Below are 23,818 nucleotides of genomic sequence, written 5' to 3'. Positions count from 1 at the left end.
CGTGCTAAGTGCTAAATTTGAATTTCTGTTCTCTTCCGAGTCCATGCGATGTGATGTATTTATCCGTCAAATACAATCCGAAATGGGTAGGTTGAACGACCCCCCTCACGCAACGATACTAATAGCCTCTTATTTTGGAAGTCTGTAAAATATGTTATGTTTGCGCACTTTACATGCACTGAACATGTTAGCAATCACACAACAGTAACAAGAAAATGCAAACCTGTATAAAAAAGTGAAATTACTTTCTTTTTTTTTAACAGTCATTCAGATTAAGTTTATGTCACTTCTACTCGGGCAAGGTATCATGAGAACTGGATTTTGTGTAGCTAAATTTGGAAACATTTATCTTTAATTTTTTGTTTTTTTTAAGAGAATGTGCAGTTTTGATCCTTGAATGACTTAAAATCTCATGCAAGGCTTCACATTTTTGCGTAGCTAAAGGAAGCCACAGTAGGTTGCAAACAAAAATGAACACTCACTGCTAAGTGCTTAGACAAATGAAAGGCATACACAGAGCATCTTATAGCTTTTATTTTCACTTTTAAGTAGGGTAAACTTTACAGGGAATGAAGATCATTCACATCCCCCTTTTGAAACATATGACATTGTACAGCTGGAGAGTATGGGGCAAACAAGAAGACGGTACCTCTGGAAATCTGTGGTGTGGCGAGTATACTCTAAATGTCACAAGCCAAAAAACGTTATAAAAAGAACACTACGGCTGAACCGAAAGCGATTTAAGACTGGTAGTCCCTCAGTGACCGGTTCTCAACTGGGAGCATCCTGATTTCTATTACACACACACCCGTCCTCCCTACCTGCATTTTAATAATTTAAATCAGTCAACTAGATCGGCTTTTCCCCAACAAAAACTTTAAAAACCATAATGGTCCAAGAATACTTCATTAAAAAAACTCTTATAAAGAAAACAGGACACAAAATGGAATGATAATTCATGTGAAAATGTCCATGGAAGAAAGGTTAATTAAAAAAGTGTACATTCCTAAATCATGCAATATACAAATTGTAATGCAATAATGATCAGAAAGAGGTGACAATCAATAAGGGAGAAATTCCACTGATAAGTCATTGTCAGGAACAGGTAAACATTTACTTCCTATGGACATACCTGCAATTTACAGCTGACCGCACGTAGTCAGACTCGTCGTGAGGGAGCGTTTTCACGTAATGGCGGACAAACAAACAAACGAACGTCAGAACAGACGGTTAACAGTTAGTCTTGAGCTTGCTACTTCATAGATTTAGGCCGACAGCGGTTTGCCGTGATGCAAATGAAATGCTGTGGTGCCTAATACTGCCAAGTGTGTTGTGATACATTTGCAAAATAGTATTTGTAATAATGAATCATCTTTTCGGACACAAAGGCCACCATAGGGACCTCAAACGCGTCTACGACATTCCCTTGCCTATTTGCGGGTTTCTACTCGCAAATTTGACTTTGAACCAGTTCTTTGCCGAAAAGCAATAAAAATACGTTTTTTTGAATAGTCAAGGAACGATGGTGAAGTAAAATTTCGACAAGGGCCAAGTTCTTATGTCTTATGGGTTGTTAATGGTGGAAGATTGTGCACTTCTTGTGCTAATTAATGTAAGATGCGTTTGAAAACTACTATACATAGACCACGCTAAAGAAATCAGGGGCACATCAGTTACTCACATTTGCGGCAGGGTTTGGGTCCTGATTAGTGTGCCTAAAATATATGTGGTACAAAAAGTCCGGAAAACTTTAATTGGTCTCAATTGAAACTGGACTTCCAAACTCAATTATGGAGACGCAAGTGGGATGGCACGCAGCTTTTAGAGCAACCCGTGCCAAGAATGCAGTTTGATCCATACAGGACAGTTGACGTGCTTCTGTTTTGGTTAGCAATGGCTCTTCAATGGCTCAATTTCCTAAATCCAAGCCGTGATTTTCCCGACCTTGGTATGGTTATCGAATGGTCGACAAGTGAATTTGTTGGCTTCTGACGTCAGAGGCAGAACAGCCAGAATCAAATCTGAAGTCTCACCATTCACCCTACTTTTGTGTAAATTGTCGCTTTTTCCTTGCCACGTATCTAATTATCTGAATCCGTGAATCCGCAGCGGCTGCAAGAAACATCCCACTTATGTGAGTTCTGTCTAAAAGGCACAGGAGAATAAATGCCTACTGTGATGCTAAAAACGTAATCTCCACAAAAATTCCAGCTAAGAGCTCATGTGTTGCTATTTTGGTTAGCAAAAGAGTTCAAATAGTGTGTCAACAATAGCGTCTATAAAGTGAGACAATTCCAGTGACTGCCCGTTTTTTTTTTTTTTCCCTTAACTGGACGACACACGGTGACTATTTGAGGGAGTAGGGTAATCCATTGTAACAGTGATGCAACTGAACAATTTTGTGGGTCTGATCGGTGTTGAATGTTGGTGCTCGTGTTCAAGTGTTTCCATTTTGGTCCATTGGGGAAAAGCAGGCAGGGTGGGAGGGATTGGACATTCCAAGCCTGGTAGCTTGTGCCTTATGCACCACTCAAAGAGTTTAGTTTAGTCAAATTAAGTTCACGAGTAGTGTGTTTTAGGTTCATCCAGAAACGTAAAGCCGAACATCTTGAATTTTTTGTGAGTATTACAAGTTGCTTTGGTGTCTGATCTACTGCAGGCCTCAGGATCAGAAGAGACCAGATAGGGAGTACGAGCCCCTCTTTTTTCATTTTGAGAAAAGAGACAATCACTTGGTTCCAAAGCTGAAACAGCAGTCGGATGTTTAGACACACACACACACAAACACATAGAAGGCGCAAACAGGCGTTCCAAAAAACAAAAACAAAAAAACACCAATGACAAAACAGTTCATAAACAGTAAAAACGCGATTTAACCATCAACAGCAAAAGTCCAGTTGTCAACAGTACGCCACATGACTGTAGGGGAAGCCGAGGAAGAAGGGACATCCAAGCTCAGTAGAGCGGAAATTGAAAAGTGCGTTGCAGGAGAAGACGGAGCGAGTACATGGCGCGTCTGTAAAACATCACGTGAGTGTGCTCAAGACTGTAGCGGACAGAAAAGCAAAGGCGAGGAAGAGGAGGAGGGCGGATAAATAAATAGGGCGACGGCGGAAGTGCCGGCCGCAGTGTTTTTAACGTGATCGTGTTGTGTTTTAGTGATGAGGGAGGAGGTCGGGCTACCCTGGACACAATCAGCACTGAGAGAAGGTCTGTTTGATCTCATCCAGCAGGTTCCCAAGCAGCGCGGGTTCGTCACATTTAGCGTCGATGGACACCGTCAGGTCGGACTGTGAGAAAAGGAGGGTCAAAGTGTCACTACCTGATTGTGTTAACTCGGAAAATATCAAATCCTTGGGTGGGACTTTCTTTCATTTAGTTTTTTATTTTTAAGCCATTTTAAGTTGTGTTGAAATACACGAAATCTGCCGTTGGATATTAATCTATGTTCCTTAAATTGGCAATAAAATGGCAAAACTCGACAAAAATTTGTTCCTGTGGATGACAAATGTGCCATTGATCGCACTTTTACCTTCAATATTAAAAACCCATTCAAACCCAAAATAGTGTAAATACGTTTAATACTTTGTCCTTCACTCCCAAAAACGTATTTATTTGCTTTGATGCAGCTTTTGACATGAAGAGGTGGCTTAAAGCAATGGCCGTTATTACAAAAAACGGCCAGGAGGTGGCAGCAGAGTATAAGAGCTCAACCAGGGCCACGTTCCCCACAGCTTTAAACAGACTTGTGAGTAATGATGAAACTTAGCTATATTCTAATGCTAATTGCTGCAAAACGTAATCAGATACAAATATACTTTTTTCCCCCTGATAAAAGAAGAGACTAGTCTTGCTTTGGGTAGGTTCCATGTTTTTATAGCAATAGAGCACAATATTCTGTTGGCCTTGTAAAATCAGTCAAAATCCAGTAAAACAGCCGGGAGCAAAGGGGGTTGCTTCAGTGATAATAGCTGGGAGTGAATGAGTTAAAGAACATTTTTGTTAAAATTGAATATTTTTTTTTTTTTACACTTGATGGTTTTAAGCAGGAAAATGTTTGATTCACTCACGGTTTTGACTAGCAGACAGACATGGTGACCCTGGATAGACCTGCTATACATGGAGGCACAGGAGTCGACCCTCTCCACAACTAGTTGAAAACAACAACAAAACATTACTACGGTGAAAAGTAATCATCGCGTATTAGTATATGATAATCATGAATGCTTACAATTAAGCACAAGATTCCAAGTTCACAAATTCCAACAATTGTACTCAAGTTTGTGACACAGAAATAGTGTATTCATATTTTTTTTTTACTGTAACCATATGAAATGTATAAAGTTGAGTCTGTATGTACCGGAGAAGTGGTGATGGAAGCAGATCCTGGCCAGGAGGTGGTGGAAAGGCATGTTGATGTCTTCCAGTTTGACAGAGCTGCCCTTCAGGTCCCCAGATTCCAACAGCTTTGCAAATGCGTCGCTAGTCAAATAAACCACACACACACACAAATAAATTCAAACTATAACACAATGTTAAAGACAACTGAGATACAAATATTTGTATTTTTTTTAGCCACTTCATTTTAAAAAGTCACAATGATCGGCTACACAGACAGCAGCATGTCCTTACCTGTAGCATGGAGTGGTGATTAGGTATGAGGTACAAGTAAAGTGCAGTTTGAAGTCCAGTTTCTCATGAGTTGAGGAGTCTTCGTTCTGATCCAGGGAAACAAAAACTTACTGTATGATGAATGTCCCGTTCAGGGTGCTTAAATGAGTTGGGTCATGTTTTGTTATCTAACCTTAACAATGAAAGTGAGCGTTCCCTTCAGTTTCTGTGGCATCACGATGCTCTGCACGGTGAACACAAAGCGCGCTTCATTGGACACCCCTGCAATACGGGAGATCAGTTTGTTAGTTTCAGTAAAATATACCAGAAATTCAAACCTTTGCATGATTACAACAGGGCTGGGGATTTGTGCTTGGGACTGTTTGATTTTTTAAACGCGTGCCGGGGCATTTAGAGGTGGTTAAAAAAAAAGAGCAACCAAATACTGTTAAAATGTGTACGTAAAATAATAGTTGTTTTAATAAGGGGGAAAAAAAGTCACTCTATAAATCAAAAGTGTTACTTTGTGAAAATTGCGACCCTGGGATGGAATCATTACATTTCCAAAACTTTCACTTTTCAGAGAGCGACTGACCAGGCGGGAGCTGAAAGGGGACGATGAGGCTGTCGTGTGCACCAGCCCCCTCCGGCCTCTGCAGCTTGGAGTTGAGGGAGTCCAGCACGTTGAACTCCATGGATTTCAGGAAGCTATCGCATTTGTTCTCGAAGATGACCGACACCACCACCTGGCTGCCATCTTGCAGGTTCCCCTGGATGTCATACACCTGCGTACAATGGGAAATTGAACATGCGAAAGTCTGGTTGACTTATTGGTGAAAAAAAAAACAGTTACACAGTTTAACCTCCAAAATCAAACCACCAAAGGCGAACAAGTTAGAGTCAAACCTGGACATGTCTCAGAATCTTATCACCATTTTCGTGGAAAATAAATCTCCTATTTGTGATTTTTTTTTGGTGGCAAAAAAAATCTGAAAATATTTGTTTTTATTTTTGTGGCAAAATACAGTCCATGCTGCCACGTGCAGGATTAGGATCATTGTTGTTAGTCTTTTAAAAAATATATATTTTGTTTTTATTTTTAGAAAAATTGTTGCTTGAGGGGTCAGAAAAGTTACTAGATATTGCGAAATGTCTACGTTGGTAACACTGCAGACAAGCCACAGCTCTTACTTGCTACCTAGCCTATACTGTACTAGCATCAACTTGTGTGCACATAAAATAAGATTACAACTTTTAAAATAAAAGCATCGCATAGCTATTAATAAACTACGGGCAAGTTGAATGTGGCTCCCGGGCCTTACTTTGTCCAGATCTGGTCTACGGTATATTTATTGTAGTGTAGCATTGTCTTTAATTGAGACTGTGAAACTAGTTTTTGGCTCAACCAACCTTGGAATGATCTGATATCATATATATGATATATATAAAAAATAAAAATAAATCGCAGCGACATTATTTTCCAAAATCATCCAGCCCTACCTAAAATGGAGGTTAACCATAACAGACTGTGATCAACCTTGGAGGTTCCACTGTTTGATTTGTCACACACACAACATCAACCACAAACGACTCTTTCCGTGAAAGAAATATGAGAAGAAGGCAGCAAGCACAGAAATAATTTGAGAAATGTAAGCAGCTCTGTGGCACGAGGAGGCCAAATGATGCAGGTACAAAACACAAAAACACAGCAGTTAGTAATAAGGTTCTGCCTGTCACACAAATTTAACCAGTACCTGATCGGCATCTTCCATCATCTTAAAAGAGAGGGAGATTTAACAATGAGACTTCTTTAAAGAGCTGCAGCTGCTCATATGATTTGGACATTGATCACTCATTGAATCCTACATGACAACATTTAACCCCCCCTTTCAGAAGTACCCCGATTACTGATTACTCACCATCTTGATGTAAGCGTTCTCTGCGAGGAGGCAGTAATTCGACATGGGCTGGAAGTAAAAAGACAAATTCAGGTTAGGATTAGACATTCTCTCTTCATCACTGTAAAATAACCCGAACCGCAGTTGATCCATAAGTTTTGAAGGTTGCAGTTAATAATATTCCACTGTGGCTTTAAGATCAGACAATAGTTAATATTATTACACCAGAACAGTTTATCGCAAGAGGATAACGTTTCAGATCAACCTGCATTAGATAAAAATAAGTGGTAGAGACCACATGAACACTTTTGTACACCTAAACCGATCAGAAGCTGTGTGTGTTTTGATCTTGAGCCCAAAAAGCAGTGACTGTGAATACGTTGGTAATGATGTGAATTTCTTACCGTAATGCCATTACACGTATGAACCAACAAAAGGCCATAATCCAACCCGTCAAGGTGTAAACAAAACATCTGTTGCTAGGCTAATGCTGAAAGGCCACTTCTGATTGGTCAGAATTACTTCTCGCATGTCCAGTTTACGATTGATGCAGCACATTATCATCCGGGGGCAAAACATATTCAGAAATAATATTTATACAGCAATACTAATTATATAAAAATCAGTTTTAGGGCAAGTGAGGATCTCACTTACCGGTAGAGGTTCTTCCTCCTCCACTGTACCGTTCTGCACAGTCCCTTCACTACCTCCATCACTGTGATGGTGATGATGATGGTGCTTCTTTTTCTTTTTTTTGTCCTTCTCTTCCTTCTCCTTTTTCTGCTTCTTTTTCTTGTGTTTGGATGACTTCTTAACATTGGAAGGACACGAGCCAGTGAAAGAGTAATTAATCTCTCTTTTTTTCTCTCCAAGAAACAATGTCATCATAGATGGTGACTCACAGACTCCTCCGTCTCAACGTCCTTGGGCTCGTCGGGATCAGAGTTGGGCGTTGTGCCAGAAGCCGCCTCGGGCACGGGGGCTGCTTCTGCTGCTACCGTTACTGCTTCCTGTAAACACACACATAAATTAATTAGCAAGAGGCACACAACATACTCCGTTGCTTGCCGATACTGTGTCAACAGAAGTAAACTTAGTGAGTTAATTCATGGCAAAGAAAGCGATCAGCCACAATGAGTTCTGAGACAAAACTACAACAAGAAAAGCCAAAATGAGTCAACAAGAAAGAGCAGAAGTCAAGTGTGTAATTGTGCAAACGTGCGCTGGTTGGGAATTCTTCATCAGGAAAGACCGATTGGAAGGAGTTTAGTTGTCATTGTCGCGAGATGAAGACAAAGAAAAATCTGAAAGCAAACACTGCTCTCATGACTAAAGGTACTTATAATAAAATGCATATTTGCTTCTGATAGTCTATTGGTGTGGCTGCTCTAGAGGGCCTCGCTGTCTGCCCTGAGTGTGTGCACATAACAAATATAAAGGTAGAAAAGCGAGGGGAGAAGTCTGACGTGACAGCCAGCGGGTGGGCCAGGGGCTTCATGCGGGCGTGGCCATTTTAAAAGGGAGTGATCGTCGCAGAAGAGAAAAGCCCTCGACGACCCGGTCAGATACATTCAAGCTACAGAAGGCTTTAAAGCGGACATTTCCTCCTCAATTCAATTACAGTAGTGGCCCAGCAAAGAGTTGAAAAATAACACAGTGGCGTCAGGAAGCAAAGGAACTGACTCCAGATTCCTGTTGAACTTTAAAAGACGACATCCGCGCTTTTACCGACGTCACTAAGCAACAATGACAACATCCACAAACGTGTGAAGAACCACTTTCGCGGAGCATAAGGAAAAAGAGGAAGAGGAACACTACAACATACTGTACAGTCACTCATGCTCACAAACAGGAAGGCTGCTGAATGAGAGGAGAATGTGTTGTGCGACCTGTGAGAGGAAGCCGACGTATAGATGATGAGAGAAAAAAGACAAATAAGGTGGCGTTATGAGAAGGGTGGATGAGTACAACAAAGCGTCAAGGGGGAGGGCAGAAGGACAGGGGTGCGACTCAACCTGGGCGTGAGAGGGCACTGGAGCATTTGAGAGCCAGAAATCCAGATCTGAAACCTAGAAGAGCAAGGGAGGGAAAGGAAGGGGGAGGAGGTGAGAGGGGGAGGGCCAAACGCACCCTGTTGCTTACAATGACTGATAAACACAAGGGATACATAAAAGATAAATTATTCTATTTCTTTTATCAAACAATGATTTGTCTAAGCTAACTAAAATTTGCTTAGATTGATAGTAAAAAAAACCACCCAATTTCTACATTGAAAGTAACCTCTTGTTTCCCAAAATGGCATACCTCAGCAGTCGTGGAAGTGGGAGGAGCCACCACCTCACTTGGTCCTTCCGATTGGACAACAGGCTCATCTGACTGATTCCCAAGAAGATCCACCCCCTTTTCCTCATGCTTGTGTTTTTTCTTCTTCTTCTCTTCTTTGCTCTTCTGCCAAATGGAAACGAAAGATATGGATCATTGACCAAATTTAATACGTGATGTCATTATCATGCTTGAGGAGTAGTGTGAGCTTATCTTGTTAGAAAGAATGTGACATTTGATTAAAGTGAACCTCACCTTCCTATCCCTGTCTTTATCTTTCTTCTTCTCTTTCTTCTCTTTGCTGCTCCTCTTTTTGGCTTCCTGCGAGGTGCTTTCGACATCTACGTCTGGACTTTTCAGAACTTCTGTCAGACGGTGAGACCTGACTGGTAGCTTCTCGCTGTCAGCAAGAGGCCTGGAAATATTAATCGTCCGTTAGTAGACCTAACGTGAATGATTTTTCTGGCCTGAGCCTGAAGGTGACTTTAGTTTATACAGCCCCCTGGTGACTATTGGGGGAAAAAAAGATAAAGCATTACAAGGGGTCCTCGGCTTATGACGGTCCAGCGCTGGATTTGTACATAAATTGGAACAAGCTATAGTCTATGGCTAACCTCCACTAAAAGAGTAGCGAGGTCATAATTACATTAACTCCTGCATATTTGTGGTTCACTATTACTGATTTACTGTACAGTATTTTTTTTTCTTCTGTGGAACCAATCTTCAGCTGTCATTTTTTGCTTTTCATGGCAGGACTCAGTTCCTATGGGGAAAAAAAACCTAGACCATAGATATAAAACAATCAAATGCAAATCACATACAACAGACAGTGTATACTATGAGTTTGTATCCTCAAAAAAACATGTTGGGACCGTCATAAAGAGAGAACCCTCTGTACTTTTAATGTAAGACTTTGTTTAAATAATTTCATATGTATCAAAATGAGATTTTTCTTTAACCTCAAATACCAAATAAGAAGGTCCAGTTAAAACTTGAGCTATCACTATTGAAAATGTGCATGCTCTTTTTATCTCCACCAAAGCAAAGCTCACTCATGGCCAGATGAGTGAGAGTTTGGTGGAGTTCACAATTTATTGAGAGGCATCTGAGAAACTAAAACTAGGGCATTTTCCTATAGGCACAATCAGGCAGATTATTTTAGATGCCATTAAACCAGAACCAAAGCCTGAGAACTTCAGCAGCATCCAGTTAGTGAGTTTATGTGCAGTTATCCACTATTAAAAGGGGAGATTTCTTGGAAATCTCTAAGGCGAGAAGGTCACACAAGTCATTCAGGGAATAATGCTGATTTTAACAGGCTTGAGAAGGGCACTCTGAATAGCATACCAGGTCAAATGTTACATTGAAAAAAAAAATGCTGAGCACTACAAATTAGTAAGAAAAGCTATGCTAGCAAGCCAGCTAATTGCCAAGTCAGAGAAATTGAGAAAGGATGCATTCGGAGCGGCAGGTCACATGGCTGAGGTGCTACTCACCTGCGCCCAGCCATTTCCACCAAACTGCCCGCACAAAGTGGGCAGTAATGGGGTGTGTGTATGCATAGAAGAGAGGAAGCAAAAAGCCGTGAGAGTCAGTGAGAGGAGGGGACGAAAAGGCCACGTCACATCAGCCGTGACGCTGTGGCCAGGTAGCCCCAAGACACGCTCAAATTGATTTATTCAAAGACATTCATATTCAATTGAATAAATCAATTAAGTTACGCTATCTTTGGCCGGAGCAAGGCCGCAGATAGTGTTGACTCACTTGTCCAAGTCGATATCCAGGGCTTTGTGAGGATCATTAGGATCTTTGTCATCCTCATCACTGGGTAAGGCATTCTGGAGGCAGATCAATCAATACAAGGATGATTAACTTGATTGATAATTTTCTACTCTTTGTCCTATAATGATGAATGTTGTAGACAACATAAGAAAAGACAATAACAGCATTTTAATGACGTTAAATTGTTGAACAGCCAAAATCTTGACTGTTCAATGATTTAATACGTGTTAAAATATAGTCAAATTTCATTTTTCCCAAGAGGAAACTTAAAAAACCAAACTATTATTACAATATCAATAAAGAATGCTCAATTACTCGCTGTACTTTGTGCATTTATGTTTATGTCCTAAATGAAGATTTTCTTACAGTGGCTTTTTTGTTGTGGTACTAGAAATGCTCAAGTACAGGAGACAAATTCCTTGTATTTTAACATACTTAACCAATAAAGATAGTTCTGATAGGGGGGGAAAAAAATTAAAATGAGAAAATCTGATTTTTGTGAAAAAGCCCCACATCGCCACCCTGGGACCGAATCCAGCGCAAGATCAAATCTCGGCGTCCTCACCTCTGGCATCTCTTCGGTCACAATGTCAACCATGTGAGCCGGCGTAATGTCCTCCTCGCTCTCCGGACCAGAGTCGTGTCTCTTCCCCCGTCCACTGCGCTTCTCTTTCTTTTTCTTTTTCTCCTTCTTTTTCTTGTCAGCTCTCTCCTTCTGCCGACGCTCTTCCTCCAGCTTCACGTACTGGTCGGACATAGGCAGGCCTAAGGGAGAGGAAAAGGATGTAAAATACATGATTTAATTCACAAATACAAGCGCGTGTGCGTGTTGGGGGGAAATTCATATTCATATTTAGCTTCTGATTATCAGCGGAAACTAGTGCTGGGCTATCAATCATTTATCGATAACCAGTTTCCCCCCCCCCCCGCCAATTCAAAACATGTCCCCACTGACATGCCCTACGGACACGAAAAACATGGCTGCAACCTAGGATAATCAGTTGAAAAATCTATTCAATCTATTATCATTATCCCATCGATTAATCGAGCAATTGGATAAAAATTGATTGTCATTACGATGTGAGGTAAGTGTGGCTTTAAAAGGTGGGGCCTGGCCTGGCCTGGTGAGTGATGTGGGAGTCAGCAAATCAGAGTGTAGCAAAGTCCACTGAGCTTAATGCTAAGCTTGTATTTCAAGGTATTTAAGTGTTTATTTTGATGAAGCAGTGGATACACTACCTGGTACTTTAAGAGGCACACTCAGATCAATCTGAACGACTGGGATGTGCTCTACTCCCAAGGTGTCCTGGTACACCTGTAAGGAAAAAAGATAATTTTGTGACACCTACCAATCTGTCTATCTACTTGTAGACATACAGATATCTAATAAGTCAAATGGCACAACGAGCTATTGAAGCAACAATGTGATAAAAACATATATTTTTTAAAAACCTTCTGAGAAGATGGCGACGCCTTGATGTAAAAGGGGTTGTTGGCTTGCTCTTGTTTTCTGGCTTCTCTTCTCTAGTTAAAAAAAAACACATGTACTTTGGTTACTTTACAAGCAAGATGTGAAACCCACTTAAGTGGAAAACACATTTTACACAATGCTGGTAAAAGGTCTATAAAATGGAGGGGCTTATTGAATAGTCAATAGTCATACCCTCGCCAACTCCTTTTCATCCACCTCTGTGTGTCTGGGTCGGGAATGTTTGGGCTCCTCTTTTGTAAAAATAGCCTTGGGCTGCTCATCCTCAGACTCACTCTCAGATGGAGGCTCGTTGATCCAGGCATCCAAGTCCAGACTAAACACACCCACATTAAAACAAAAAGAAAGAACGCTATTGTAACAGTCAAATAAATATATGGTTGTACGTATAAGCCCTTTATGTTGTTGATATCTTTTGTTGTCAACCACTGCAGTACTATAATTACATTTGGAATACACAACCAGGCACTCACATGTACTGGATATTAGGTGTTGGCTTAAGCACGGTTCGAATGGCAGTCATTGTACGAATATGCCCTGATACTCACCCCTCAGGGACAGGCACTTTCTTCTGTGCCTTGGGGGCTACAGGGTTGAGTTCTCCGGCAAAAAGTGCAATCACTTCCTCCGCTACCTCAATTTCCTTCTGCTGCAGTTTCTGAATGTATTTCACCAGCTGCAGGATGCAAGACGCCTGTCGAGTATAGTTGGCATGAGAGAATCATTTTTTAATCAAAATTGTCATCAACAGCATTTGTGATTTGAGAGACGTTTCTAGCAACATCTTACCCTCTCCTGCACTTCCAGGTTGGCGCTCTGGACAAAAAGCGGCAGGCGGTCTATCATTAGCTGACTGGTGTCTTGCGTAGTTGTGCCGTCTGTCTTGTCCTTTTGGCTCTGGAGCACAGTGGCGAACAGCTTGGCAGCATTCTGCACGTACACGGCCTGGATGTGGCCCGGCAAGGTGGCCACCTTTGGCCGCAGCATAGCTTCCAGCGTCTGCAACGGGTTCTCCAGATGTCTAAAGATGACAACTCATGTTATTGTTTGCATAATGAATTTGAATGTTTAGGTTGGAAAGCAAAATCGTTAATTTATGACAAAAGGGTAAGTGACATACTCTGAGAACTCGCCGCAGATCCAGGCTGCCGCGTACAAAACTTCACAGATGCCATTTCTCTGCATGTTCCCAGTCAAAAAGTGAGCGTTGTCTAGCAGGGTGGCCATCTGGGCCACGGCAAATACCCGAATGGCCTTAACCCGGATGGCAACATCCAGCATCTGCGAGGCGATGAGGTGACCGTGCCTCGTGCCCTCTAATCGCGTCAGCTCTACAAGGATACTGATGTACCTGTAAAGCGCACATGGAAAAAAAAATACAGCTGAAAATCATGCCAAAAATAGAAAGTGTAGGCGACTGCGTGGAGGCAAACTGACCACTCAAAGTTGGTGATGTACTGATAGTTGCTCTGGCTGCAGATGTCAATGATCTTGGTGAGTAGTTCATCCCTGTAGGTGGTTCCCTCCGCTTTGTCCACATGTAGCATCAGTTTCTTCACAATTTCCATCAAGTTCTTTTTGGAGACCTGCATAGGAATACAGCTTAGTGTTAGAGGAGGGCGAAAAAAATCCATCTATCCATTTGACAATGAAAATTAAAAGTCTCCAATAGCCTAAAATGTATTGTACTTCAGCAGATTTAAACGTCTTCAGGTACATCCCTAGGACACACAAGAGGGAGCGAAACACGGGGCTGGAACGGATAACTTGCATTGTCATTTGTTTCAATGGTTGAAGATGATTTTTGGCGTTTTGAGTTACAGGCGTGGTCACGGAAAGTAAGTGTACATTTGTTTGGTGCTGTGCCATGACATTTTCTAACGTAAACAGTATGCACCTGATCTTAATAAAGGCTGGGAAACCCTGCACAGGAACGGGAACAACGCAAGACTGAAAAGGAGCACATACCATGCCGTAGAGTAGGTCCAAAGCTCTGAGACGGATGGACTCATCCTTGTCATCCAGACACTGCAGGATGAGGTCCTTGTGGCTCTGCACTGACTTAGGATGGGTCTTCAGGATTTTGGACATGGCCAAAAGGCCCAGATACTTCACTGAAGGAACATATTCACACACATACTTGCTGAGTATACATATAGACAAAATACTATCATGCCATGTTCAGAAATGTACCACCATCAATGCCTGACTTATTAAAATGCTCATATTGCATTCATATAAACTACTGTTAATACAATTAGCTGTAGCTACGTTCACCCATTTGATAGGTCTACGAAAATATCACAAAGGAAAAGCTCATTAAAACACAAAGTACAATGGAAAAGACGCACAAACACGTATACACAGGACAAAACACACATTGGTCATGTGAAACCTGCTGAGTCACAAAATTGGGGTGCTCTCGCTATCAGAGATAAAAGCCTCTCACATTCTAATCAATAAGTGTGGTGGCGACATTGGCTGCAGTGAATACATTACAGCCATGATGGGCGGGGCCTCCATGCGGCCCCATGACAACCTCAAAAGTACGGCCAGAGACGACGACAGAAAGCCCCGTGTTCAGCCCATATCTCACTGAGGGGCGAGCATTTACCAAGCTAGGAAATGTTGATTTCTCGTTAGGGTTTGTTCAAGGTCGCAATGTCCTCTAAATGTTTGCGTTCCGTGTATTTTGTCGCAAGGACATTTTGAACATGAGTCTACTTTGCCAACATATATCGTTGTGTTTAAATGCTAGAAGGCGAGTTTAATTAAATACTAACACAATTTGGTGATAGGGCACATACTTGTTTGCTCGCGTGTTATGTCACGTCTGTTTGCTAGCGTGTTGTTTAGGCTAGCATGCTAGCTTATACTATTGATGAGTCTCAGTGGTTTGTGTTCAATAATTGCACTATTGGATACGCTCGTTTATACAACATGGGTTCATTATCGTGTACATGCTAAATTCAAGCTGTTGATGCCTTGCTAATTATTCTTTTTAAATACTTTAATCTAGACAGAAGACCAGTCTCCATTTGTAGTGCTCTGTCACTAGGCAAGTGTTACTTATTCACAGATTTTCATATGTGGCAGTTCTCTGGCCACTTTAAACATTTTCTGACAATTTCGTTGTTAGTATGCGGTAAGATGTTTCAAATACAATTATTGGGAAACTACATGACACTGTATTTCCATCTCAAAGACTGATCACTAGAGCCTTTTTAGGGATTATTATCATTCACCGCATTCTCTAATAATAAAAATAGGTCAGTCATCATCTAGTTTTTAGCTTTGATTTTTCAGCTGTAATTGAGAGGCAACACCTTCAAGCTCAGGTTCACAATCTGCTCTTTTCACACCACCGGTTTCAGGCTGGACTGATTGGATATTTGGGCCCAGTAGTTACACCCTCTTAGATGAGATTTCTTAAATACCGTATTGCGCAAATAATGGACACGGTAGACCAATGTTAAGACTGGTGGGTGCCGCAAATGACACAACTGAGTGGTTATAAACAACCGGTGCAGCCCAAATCATCAATTTACAATCTACTCTAGACACAACTATCTATTAGTGGGGGTCAGTCCAGATAACTCGAATAGTCAATGTGAGGAAAGGAGCACATATAATCCTATGACAAATGTCAACAACCCCATTTTCTCTGGGGTTTATGTGATCCAATTCAATAAAGGCCTACAGGTACAAAGGTTATGCAGTTCGAGTTATCAAGATTCTGTTGGGGGGGTTTCTGGAATCCTCTAAAGAGGGAGCTGGACTTGTCGTCCAGAGTGAGAAACACGCAGACAATGAGAAAATGACACACTGCAGGCATTGACAGAGGGCTCACAGTTCTGGTCAGAGTCTTCAATCAGGATTCTCAGTTTCTGGACACAGAGCTGGAAGACAGAGAGACAAAGTATGATGCCAAAATAGAGACGCAATGATATGCTTACACCTTCCAAGTAAATATTAACGGGTAAAACTGAAGAGTGAAGAGATGAATGTGAAGAAACTTGACTTGTGATTGAGGAAGAAGAAAAGGGCGGAAAAAAACACTGAAAGCATGCACTGTGAGTGGAAAGCGACCAGATGACCAGTGCGCAGGCAGGCATGGACCGAAGAAGCATACCTGGATACTAGCACTGTGGTTGGGCATTCCAGATGACAAGGAAATTAACACTGCAAAACAGGACAAAGTGGCAATTGGATTTTTACATTAGACTGTTAAAATAAAACAATATTTGTGCTGTGTTTTATTTTATTTAAAAACAACTGCATTTAGGAGAGGTAATATGTAAATGTTATTTTATAAACAGTACCGATCGATTTATAGTATTTAGTCACAGTACACGGGTTCCTCTGTTTAGAGCGGACTATTTGTAACCATGACAACAGCGTAACCCAAATTTGTATGTGGGTAAACTATCACTAACGCAGTGGTAAAATCATAATTTGTTTAAATTTTTATTTTTTTATTTTTAAAGCACTCAAATACTATTGTAAAGCAATCAAATGAAAAACTTGAGACATGTATTACACCACTGCGCAAACTAATTCATTGTGCACCGTTCATAACCTTGAAACCTCATATGTCACAACCGTCATAAAACTGACGCTATGTATTATAAATACTGACCTGCTATAACCGTGTTCACACACTCGTACAGCAAGGACATGGCAGATGTACTGCAAATTGGAAAGAGAGCAGATTATAAATGTGTTGATTGACCATCTTGGGCTACCTTACAATAGATAGATTTTTGCCCATCTCACCTGTGAATTAGGTTTGTGAGAGGTTCTATCAGCTTTTTCCCCAAACGGGGCTCCAGTGGAGTAAGTGCACCAAACTGTAAAAGCAGAGCCAAAGTCACATTATACAGGCATTGTTCACGCGACAAGCTCTTAAGAGCAACAGCAGTCGGTTATACTCGTCAAAAAAATGTGTTGGCCCTTGTGTTATGTAGCTGAGGTTTCAGGGCAGTGAGTGGGTTAAGTGTGTGCGAATGTCTATGTCGTGTTGACTCACCAATTTAATAATCTTAATAAGAACCCAGTTGTTAGTGGAGGAAGTCATAAGCTTGAAGAAGAGTGGTGCCAAAGACAGGTAGTTTTTGGGATTCCTGCGGGCTAGCTCACAGATGACATTGACCGCGGCTGACTGCACGCCTACAGGGAGAGAAGCGCACATTAGGCTTAAAGCAATCACTGATAGACTCTCCTTTAAGCAGCATTATGGATGTCACACACAAAAAAAACATTAACACCATGTAATGACTTCCCCCCCCCCTCTACGTTCTTCACGACAACAGGGGAACCTAGAACAAGGTGGTACCTGGATCTGGGTCTTCAAGCTTCTCCTTAAGCCTGGGGAAAGCAGGACGGAGGGACTCTGGGTACTTGAGAAACACCTTGTACATGATCAACACTGCTTTCTTCCTGATGTAGGGTTTAGTGTGAGACATCTAGAGCAGAGGAAAGGATGTCAAAACGGGAAAAAAATAAGTCACACTTGCACTGTGGGTGTGTTGGCGGATGGTGGTAAGACACGTCAACGATGGAAATGGTATATCAAGATATGACATTTACACAAGCAAGACACAGAAAAAAGAACATACAGCATGATTGGTCCCTGCCAGTTACTTATGATAACTGGCACCTTCATAATAAAAACAAACAACTATGAGTAATGGCGCGGTAATTTGCAACAATACTGTAAAGCATCAATCGCAACATGCAAGTGAATATTCTGCTGACCACGAAATGAAAGAGTGCAACATTACAGGATGGAAAAAAATGGTGGCTTTGTGGCTCACCAGTGTCATGATGTCGTTGGCCAGGTCCCGAGCCAGGTCGGGGGTGACGAAGCAAGACAGGCCTGTGAGGGCAACGCCTGTGTCGTACTGGTTAGGACTGCTGAGATCCTGCATGGGCGAGAACCAGGACCCAAAAAGTTCAACAACCCCTGCTGCAGATCCATGCCAATGAGCAGTAACGAGGACCAGGAGTCAATCACGGAAGCAGCACAGCTGCTTACCTTTCGGATCTGATTAGTGGTCAGCATGATGACATCAGTGCTCTCGTGAAAGCACTGCGAGGCTGCCAAGTAGCCGATCCTCTGTGAGGGAGCAGAAGCGCAATTAGAAATGTTCTAGAGTGCGATCATCGCAACAAACATGCTGCACGCTTTACCTTGTAAGTGAACTTAGAGGAGCTCATGACTTCAACGATGTTGAATGCGGCCCAGCTGACGTCATAGCCCAGCATCTGAAGCTGTTTCACAAAGAAAGGTCGGTTCACTGGTCATTTATAATATTGCAGGTGAACAACCCGCCTTGCTGTAATATAACAGAATCAATACAGCAAAGGTGAGCTATTGATAAGCATACAAGTTATTAACAACACGCCATCCACAGTCATGGTTTATGAAATAGAACTCAAACATACCAACCTTGCCCAACATACTTGTTATAAAAATAGGAACACAAATTTAGGTAAATAAATATTTAGCTGAGCTTGATTTACGAGATAATGCCTGTTTCTTTGATGTTTGTGTTTGTCACTTCCCAGTTCCCACCACTGGTCGTGTTCATCCAGGTGTACTTACATAGGTGAGCTTGCACACGGCATTGGCTTTGACGGCGATGTTGTCCTGCTTGAGCTCTTGTTTGATCTCGTCGATGCAAGTGGAGATGTACTTGGCCTGAGGGCAGACATAAAGGGCAGGCAGACATCAGATCAGATTAGAGGCAATGATACAGTATATGCCACAGGGCAACAAGAGCAAAGCAGCCCACAAATGCAAAAGCCGCATTTAACATTTAAAATCAGGTATATTTTTTCAGGCATTTGAGCTACATTTTGAGCATTTTTTGCACCTGATCAACATATGGCTCGATTATCCTGAGCGATTATCTCACGATGTGGCGTGTGTTAACAGTGATTCTTCCTTCCCGATCTGCTCGTGAAATGGTCAGGGCCGACAATTGGAAATGTTAACCCTATACAATATTTGCAATAGTAAATGCAACTGCAGAGTACCGAATGTTTTTTTAAGATAGGGCATTTTTTTTAAGAGATGGCTTTATTTCTATGTTTGTTTGGTCCATTTACCAGTGCCACCTATCAAAGCTTGAAATTCAGCTAACGTCTTGAAATAAAGGTTGACAACCAGCTATGATAGTTAGCATGGCCACGAGTGCTGACATAAATACTGACTCATTAACGCGTCACTAGCTAACTAGCTTACGAGTATCAGTTTGTTACTTGGCACGTTACTAATGCTCTGACGTTGCCTCACAAAGTGGAGAAGAGCAAATAAGAAGTAGCTACCATTTGTATTTCATTTTATGTTTATTGCCGTTACATGCCTACGGAGCATGTTGAATGACGACAGAAGATAATTAGCTCAACATTTACAATTTTTAGATACAATTAGGTGAAACCACAATATTTTTTCCAAACCGTCAGAAACAAATCAATGCCCAATATAAACCATGAATTTCCATAACAGCATTGTTTTTTCTCTCTAATAAGAACAAAACCAAGTAAAAAAAAATGTTTTATTCAAACAAGGAGCTGAATGGCTAAATTGCTTGAGATCCATGAATCGACCAATAAATTCCCAAGGATATCCATCTCTATGCCTTTCTGTGACTCTTCTGGTCTCTCTGTGACGCTCTAAGCTTAAGTGGTTACTTCCATCTGACAGCATCTTTGAACCTTCGCAGGAGCTACTATTTTAAATCCTAAAATCCCAAAGTTCTTGTGAGTGTGGTTTGGAGTGTCACTTAGACAACATTAAATCAGAAATACAGTCAAAGGCATTGTTGTTAATTGCAGCTAATTGGCTATTCCGGGCCCGTGAAGCCTCACAACTAAAAAGTGACACCAAAAGGCCCAACATTTCATGTCCGGTTGGAGGGAGAAACCCAAGCGAGAGAGAGCAACCAATAACAAAACACTTAACGCTCCGAAGAGAGCGAGTGTGGGTGCTGGTCATGTGTGTGCAGTCATGAGACAGCACGGTGACAGGGGGAGGTGTGTATGTGGGTGGGTGTGGTTTCAGCACACAGACACACACACACACACACACACACAAAATCATCAGCAGACCCACACCATGCTTCCACACAACCATAATGGTCGATTCAGGACCAATTAAAATAAGTGAAATAGCTGACGTGGAAATTGTGGTTGTCCAAGTCACACTGGAATGACTTTTTCCCACGTTCTTCAAATTGTTAGAGGGGCATGAATGAACAAAGCAAAAAGTTGAAGAAATGCATTCCTTACATTCATTTTAAATGTCGTGACTACTTGTGATTTTTTTTTATACATCACATGTACTCATTTTTTCTCCTTTACTGCATCCCACTATTTCTATCTCTTTGTTTATTGGTCCCAGAGGTGTTGTCAGCAAGTGTCAAGCCTGTCCAACTTTTTTCCGTGCTTAAAATGCTTTACCGCAGTACCGAGTATCTAGCAGATATGGAGCAGGACAAGACATGGCGCTAAAGTGACGTCAAATAAAGTGAAAGAGGTGCCAAAGTCAGATAAGACATATGAGCTTTTATTTCCATTTATCATTATGAACAAAAAATTGGGCCAATTAACAAACTAACAATTGTTAGAAGAACTGCAGTTGTTCGTTTACATTCAACCTTCAGTTTCTGCAGCCAACATTAGTCAGGCTGGCTGTGATTGTGAGATTATAAATTAAGCATCGTGTGCATTCATACTTGTCAGTGGAGATTTCAATCATGTTCTTCACTCATCTAACTAGAGGAAATGAAACTCGCAAATGTAAAAGGGAGCATAAGGCTCTGACCATCACGTCACAGGCCGTCGCTGGTTTTATGTTTTTCTTCAGAGATTTATTGACATGTTGCAAACTTTTGACCGGAGGTATGTGCTTCCTTGGCAGTAAAATATTTTTCACAAGTGGCCTTGACTCACCTCTACAACTATCTGAGAAGAGAGAGAGAGAGAACTGGAGAGGGTGGAGCTGTTTGACAACTGACATATGAACCATCCCAGCCATGAAGGCCCATTTTACGATGATAAATTGTTGAACATATTAAGGATTGCGTTTATATCATATTGTGTTTTGATTAGAGGGCCATTTTCCTCAGAGGAAACCCTTATGTTTGTAAAGATATTTTTGTTTAATTTCTATCGTGTATGTGATAGTTGAGGCAAGTTAATGCTAGTAAAAAACAGTTTCAAAGCTTGTTTGGTATCAAGATAAATCAAGCAAAAACAAACAAAAAACAGAGCTAATCTATTGGTTTTTTTAAATATAAATGATTTTTGGTTAAAAAAAAAAAAGAAAGAAAAAATGAGCTTTCTGTCCAAGGCCATATAGCCAAGCAGTGCATCAAATATGTTTTTTGTTTTTACATGTAGAATAGTTTGTCAGACTGCTACATTTGATTTTTTTCCCACAGAAAAGGGTTGGACAAGTGAGTTTCAGGTATTAAAGAACCCTGTCCCCCTATCCTGCTTTTTATTCCTCAAAATGTGGAATATCGCCACATTGTGTGCATGCAGCCCCTTTGTCGCTGTTCCAGACACTGACGTTGTGTAATTATAAGTGTGAGACGCCGCAAGAACTGCGCGAACGTGCACTACGGACACGGGAACGTCCCATGTTTTCGCAACATCCGTAGACAAAACTGTTCCAAGGAAATGTATTTAAATGCAATTCAAAGTATAAACAGAGTTTATATCTTAATGTTAACGGTTTCCATGAGAATTGACAATAACAAATATACAAAACAAGTGTCCTCGCATGGACTATGTTGACTTTGGAGGTTCCCCTACTATATGAGGAACTGCGAACTGCCTTCACACGTACACAAACATTAATAATTTAACAATCTGTTCCATGTTGACTGGGCAACCATCACTTTATCTGGGCTTGCAAGATTGGGTTACCATTGACAAAAAAAACTGAAGACGAGCACCTGCCGGATCACAACGTCAAGCGCCGGTGAGCAGACACAACACAGCAGCGATACTTGCTATTTTCAATCTGCTTGTGCAAAAAAAAAAAGAAAAAAAAGTGAGATTCTGAAAACATTCAGAATTTCACACAGCTGGATGAGTGTGTACACAGCCTTGGATGCCAGCTTCTCGGGAATTGAAGTTGACAAGGTCAAACGCAGCATGAATGGCGGGCAAACATGAGATAGTCTTTTTAAAGCCACTCCAGCATTAGCTTCTGATAAGAGTGTTCATATTATTGTTCAGCTAGGTTGTCGAGATATTCGTGCTTGGCGGCATCATTCGCCGCACCACTACATTCATTGAAATGTGTAAGTAACCATAGTAAGGATGAAAACGACAAGAAATTTTGCGATTCCCATATCGATACTCCGATTGATTTTTATTGGGTGAAGAAATAAAATAACACTGCTTCAGTCATTTTTTTATTTGCTTTCATAATATTAATATATCAATGTGCTAACTAAAAATTTGTTTCATACACTAAAACAAGGAACCAAATACACAATATAATATATTACTTAACAATTAATATTAATGCTTTTGGAACTAAGGATGTAGGGAATTTTAGCAGAGCTGGCCAACATTCCGAGAAAAGGCAAAACAAAAATAATTTAAGTTAAAAATAAAAAATAAAAACATTACTGTAGCAACTTAAAAAAAATACATATATTTTATTGGGTGATGTGCTCCTTAATGTAAACTATGTGCCTTGACACAAAGATTGTAAAATACTGACTTTGTGTCCTTTTCGTCCACGGACCCATACATTTAAACGACCCTTGTGCTACATACACATACTGCAAATTACGTACAGCCAGAGGCAAAATTACGCAGTGTTAGTCCAAAACAAAACAGTATCCGAATGCAAAATCAAGAGTAGTTCAGAGTCAGACCCATTGATTCACCATAATCATCCTTCCTCGAGCTAGCTGTCAATTAGCGAGCTAACTTTACAGCTAGCTATATACATTAAGCCTTTTAATGAATTTAAAATAAACGCCCTGGTGGTAAAAGTTAGCTAAAGATTAATACAATTCATATTCTTATGCGGCAATTATTTAGCCAGAAGTAGAAATTGTCTGGAGGACGGAGGCGAGCTAAGCGGCTAATATGACAGTTAGCGGTGCCGCTAGCATTTTTAGCCAGGCTAACTTAATGTTAATTCACGAGTCGCCAAACATAACGGTTATTTACGTAGGGGAGGAGGAATGACGTATGCGATGTAACACTGGAAAACGTTTTTGTTGTATTTTGGTTACCTCATCTTCCTTGTGGTTCCTGATGCCACGTACTAAATCCTGAAGGTTTTTATCGAACATCCGATCGATGCTCCCTTTGACAATCTTCAAAGCCATGCTCGGTGGTTGGCGGCGGTGTCACTGGTACCGGTGGGTGTCGACCGAGCCCTGAGACGCTGTCTCATCCACCCGAGGGTTGCTGCTCCTGCTACCGGGGTTGTTGCCGTGAGGAGCCCCGGGGTGGAGAGGGGCCGAGGAAGTTGCTTGAAGGCCGGAGAGAGACGGAGCGTCCTGGGCTTCTGTGTGCGCACAGACGCCTGGCTGGCAGTGGCTCAATGGAGGAAATGGCTGACAAAATGGCGTCCACAAGTCAGCTGACTGGAGCATTATGCGAGATGTGGGAATTAAAGGTCCACGCGCACACACACACACACACACCTATCTATCTATTTATCTATCTATCTATC

At 41.3% G+C, this 23,818-nt stretch overlaps 1 protein-coding gene across 5 annotated transcripts; it reads right to left on the bottom strand.

Annotated features, from left to right (window-relative positions):
- Positions 1-516: 516 nt before the first annotated feature.
- On the bottom strand, positions 517-23,723 carry ap3d1 (adaptor related protein complex 3 subunit delta 1). Of its 5 annotated transcripts, XM_086088434.1 has the most exons (35): positions 23,373-23,723; positions 18,710-18,805; positions 18,295-18,375; positions 18,140-18,220; positions 17,919-18,026; positions 17,438-17,567; positions 17,132-17,271; positions 16,879-16,952; positions 16,742-16,791; positions 16,235-16,284; positions 15,953-16,001; positions 14,071-14,216; positions 13,540-13,688; positions 13,223-13,453; positions 12,892-13,123; positions 12,651-12,796; positions 12,277-12,418; positions 12,066-12,137; positions 11,853-11,928; positions 11,179-11,378; positions 10,596-10,669; positions 10,328-10,351; positions 9,087-9,246; positions 8,814-8,957; positions 8,525-8,578; positions 7,412-7,519; positions 7,164-7,319; positions 6,531-6,578; positions 6,366-6,386; positions 5,207-5,396; positions 4,805-4,893; positions 4,633-4,718; positions 4,361-4,482; positions 4,071-4,150; positions 517-3,290 (listed from the first exon to the last, which is right to left on the bottom strand). In XM_086088434.1, the coding sequence occupies exons 1-35, from the start codon at positions 23,466-23,468 to the stop codon at positions 3,195-3,197; spliced, it is 3,801 nt and encodes a 1,266-aa protein (XP_085944560.1). In that variant the 5' UTR covers positions 23,469-23,723; the 3' UTR covers positions 517-3,194. The 5 variants fall into 5 exon arrangements, with proteins under 5 accessions (XP_085944560.1, XP_085944561.1, XP_085944563.1 ...); XM_086088435.1 differs by lacking the exon at positions 6,366-6,386 and having other exon boundaries at positions 23,373-23,722; XM_086088437.1 differs by lacking the exon at positions 8,525-8,578 and having other exon boundaries at positions 23,373-23,722.
- Positions 23,724-23,818: the final 95 nt, after the last annotated feature.

The sequence above is a fragment of the Leptonotus elevatus genome, chromosome 11 (assembly GCF_054856555.1).
Source record: "Leptonotus elevatus isolate MCC_2025b chromosome 11, RoL_Lele_1.0, whole genome shotgun sequence".
NCBI lineage: Eukaryota > Metazoa > Chordata > Actinopteri > Syngnathiformes > Syngnathidae > Leptonotus > Leptonotus elevatus.
This window is presented reverse-complemented; position numbering and strand designations above follow the sequence as displayed.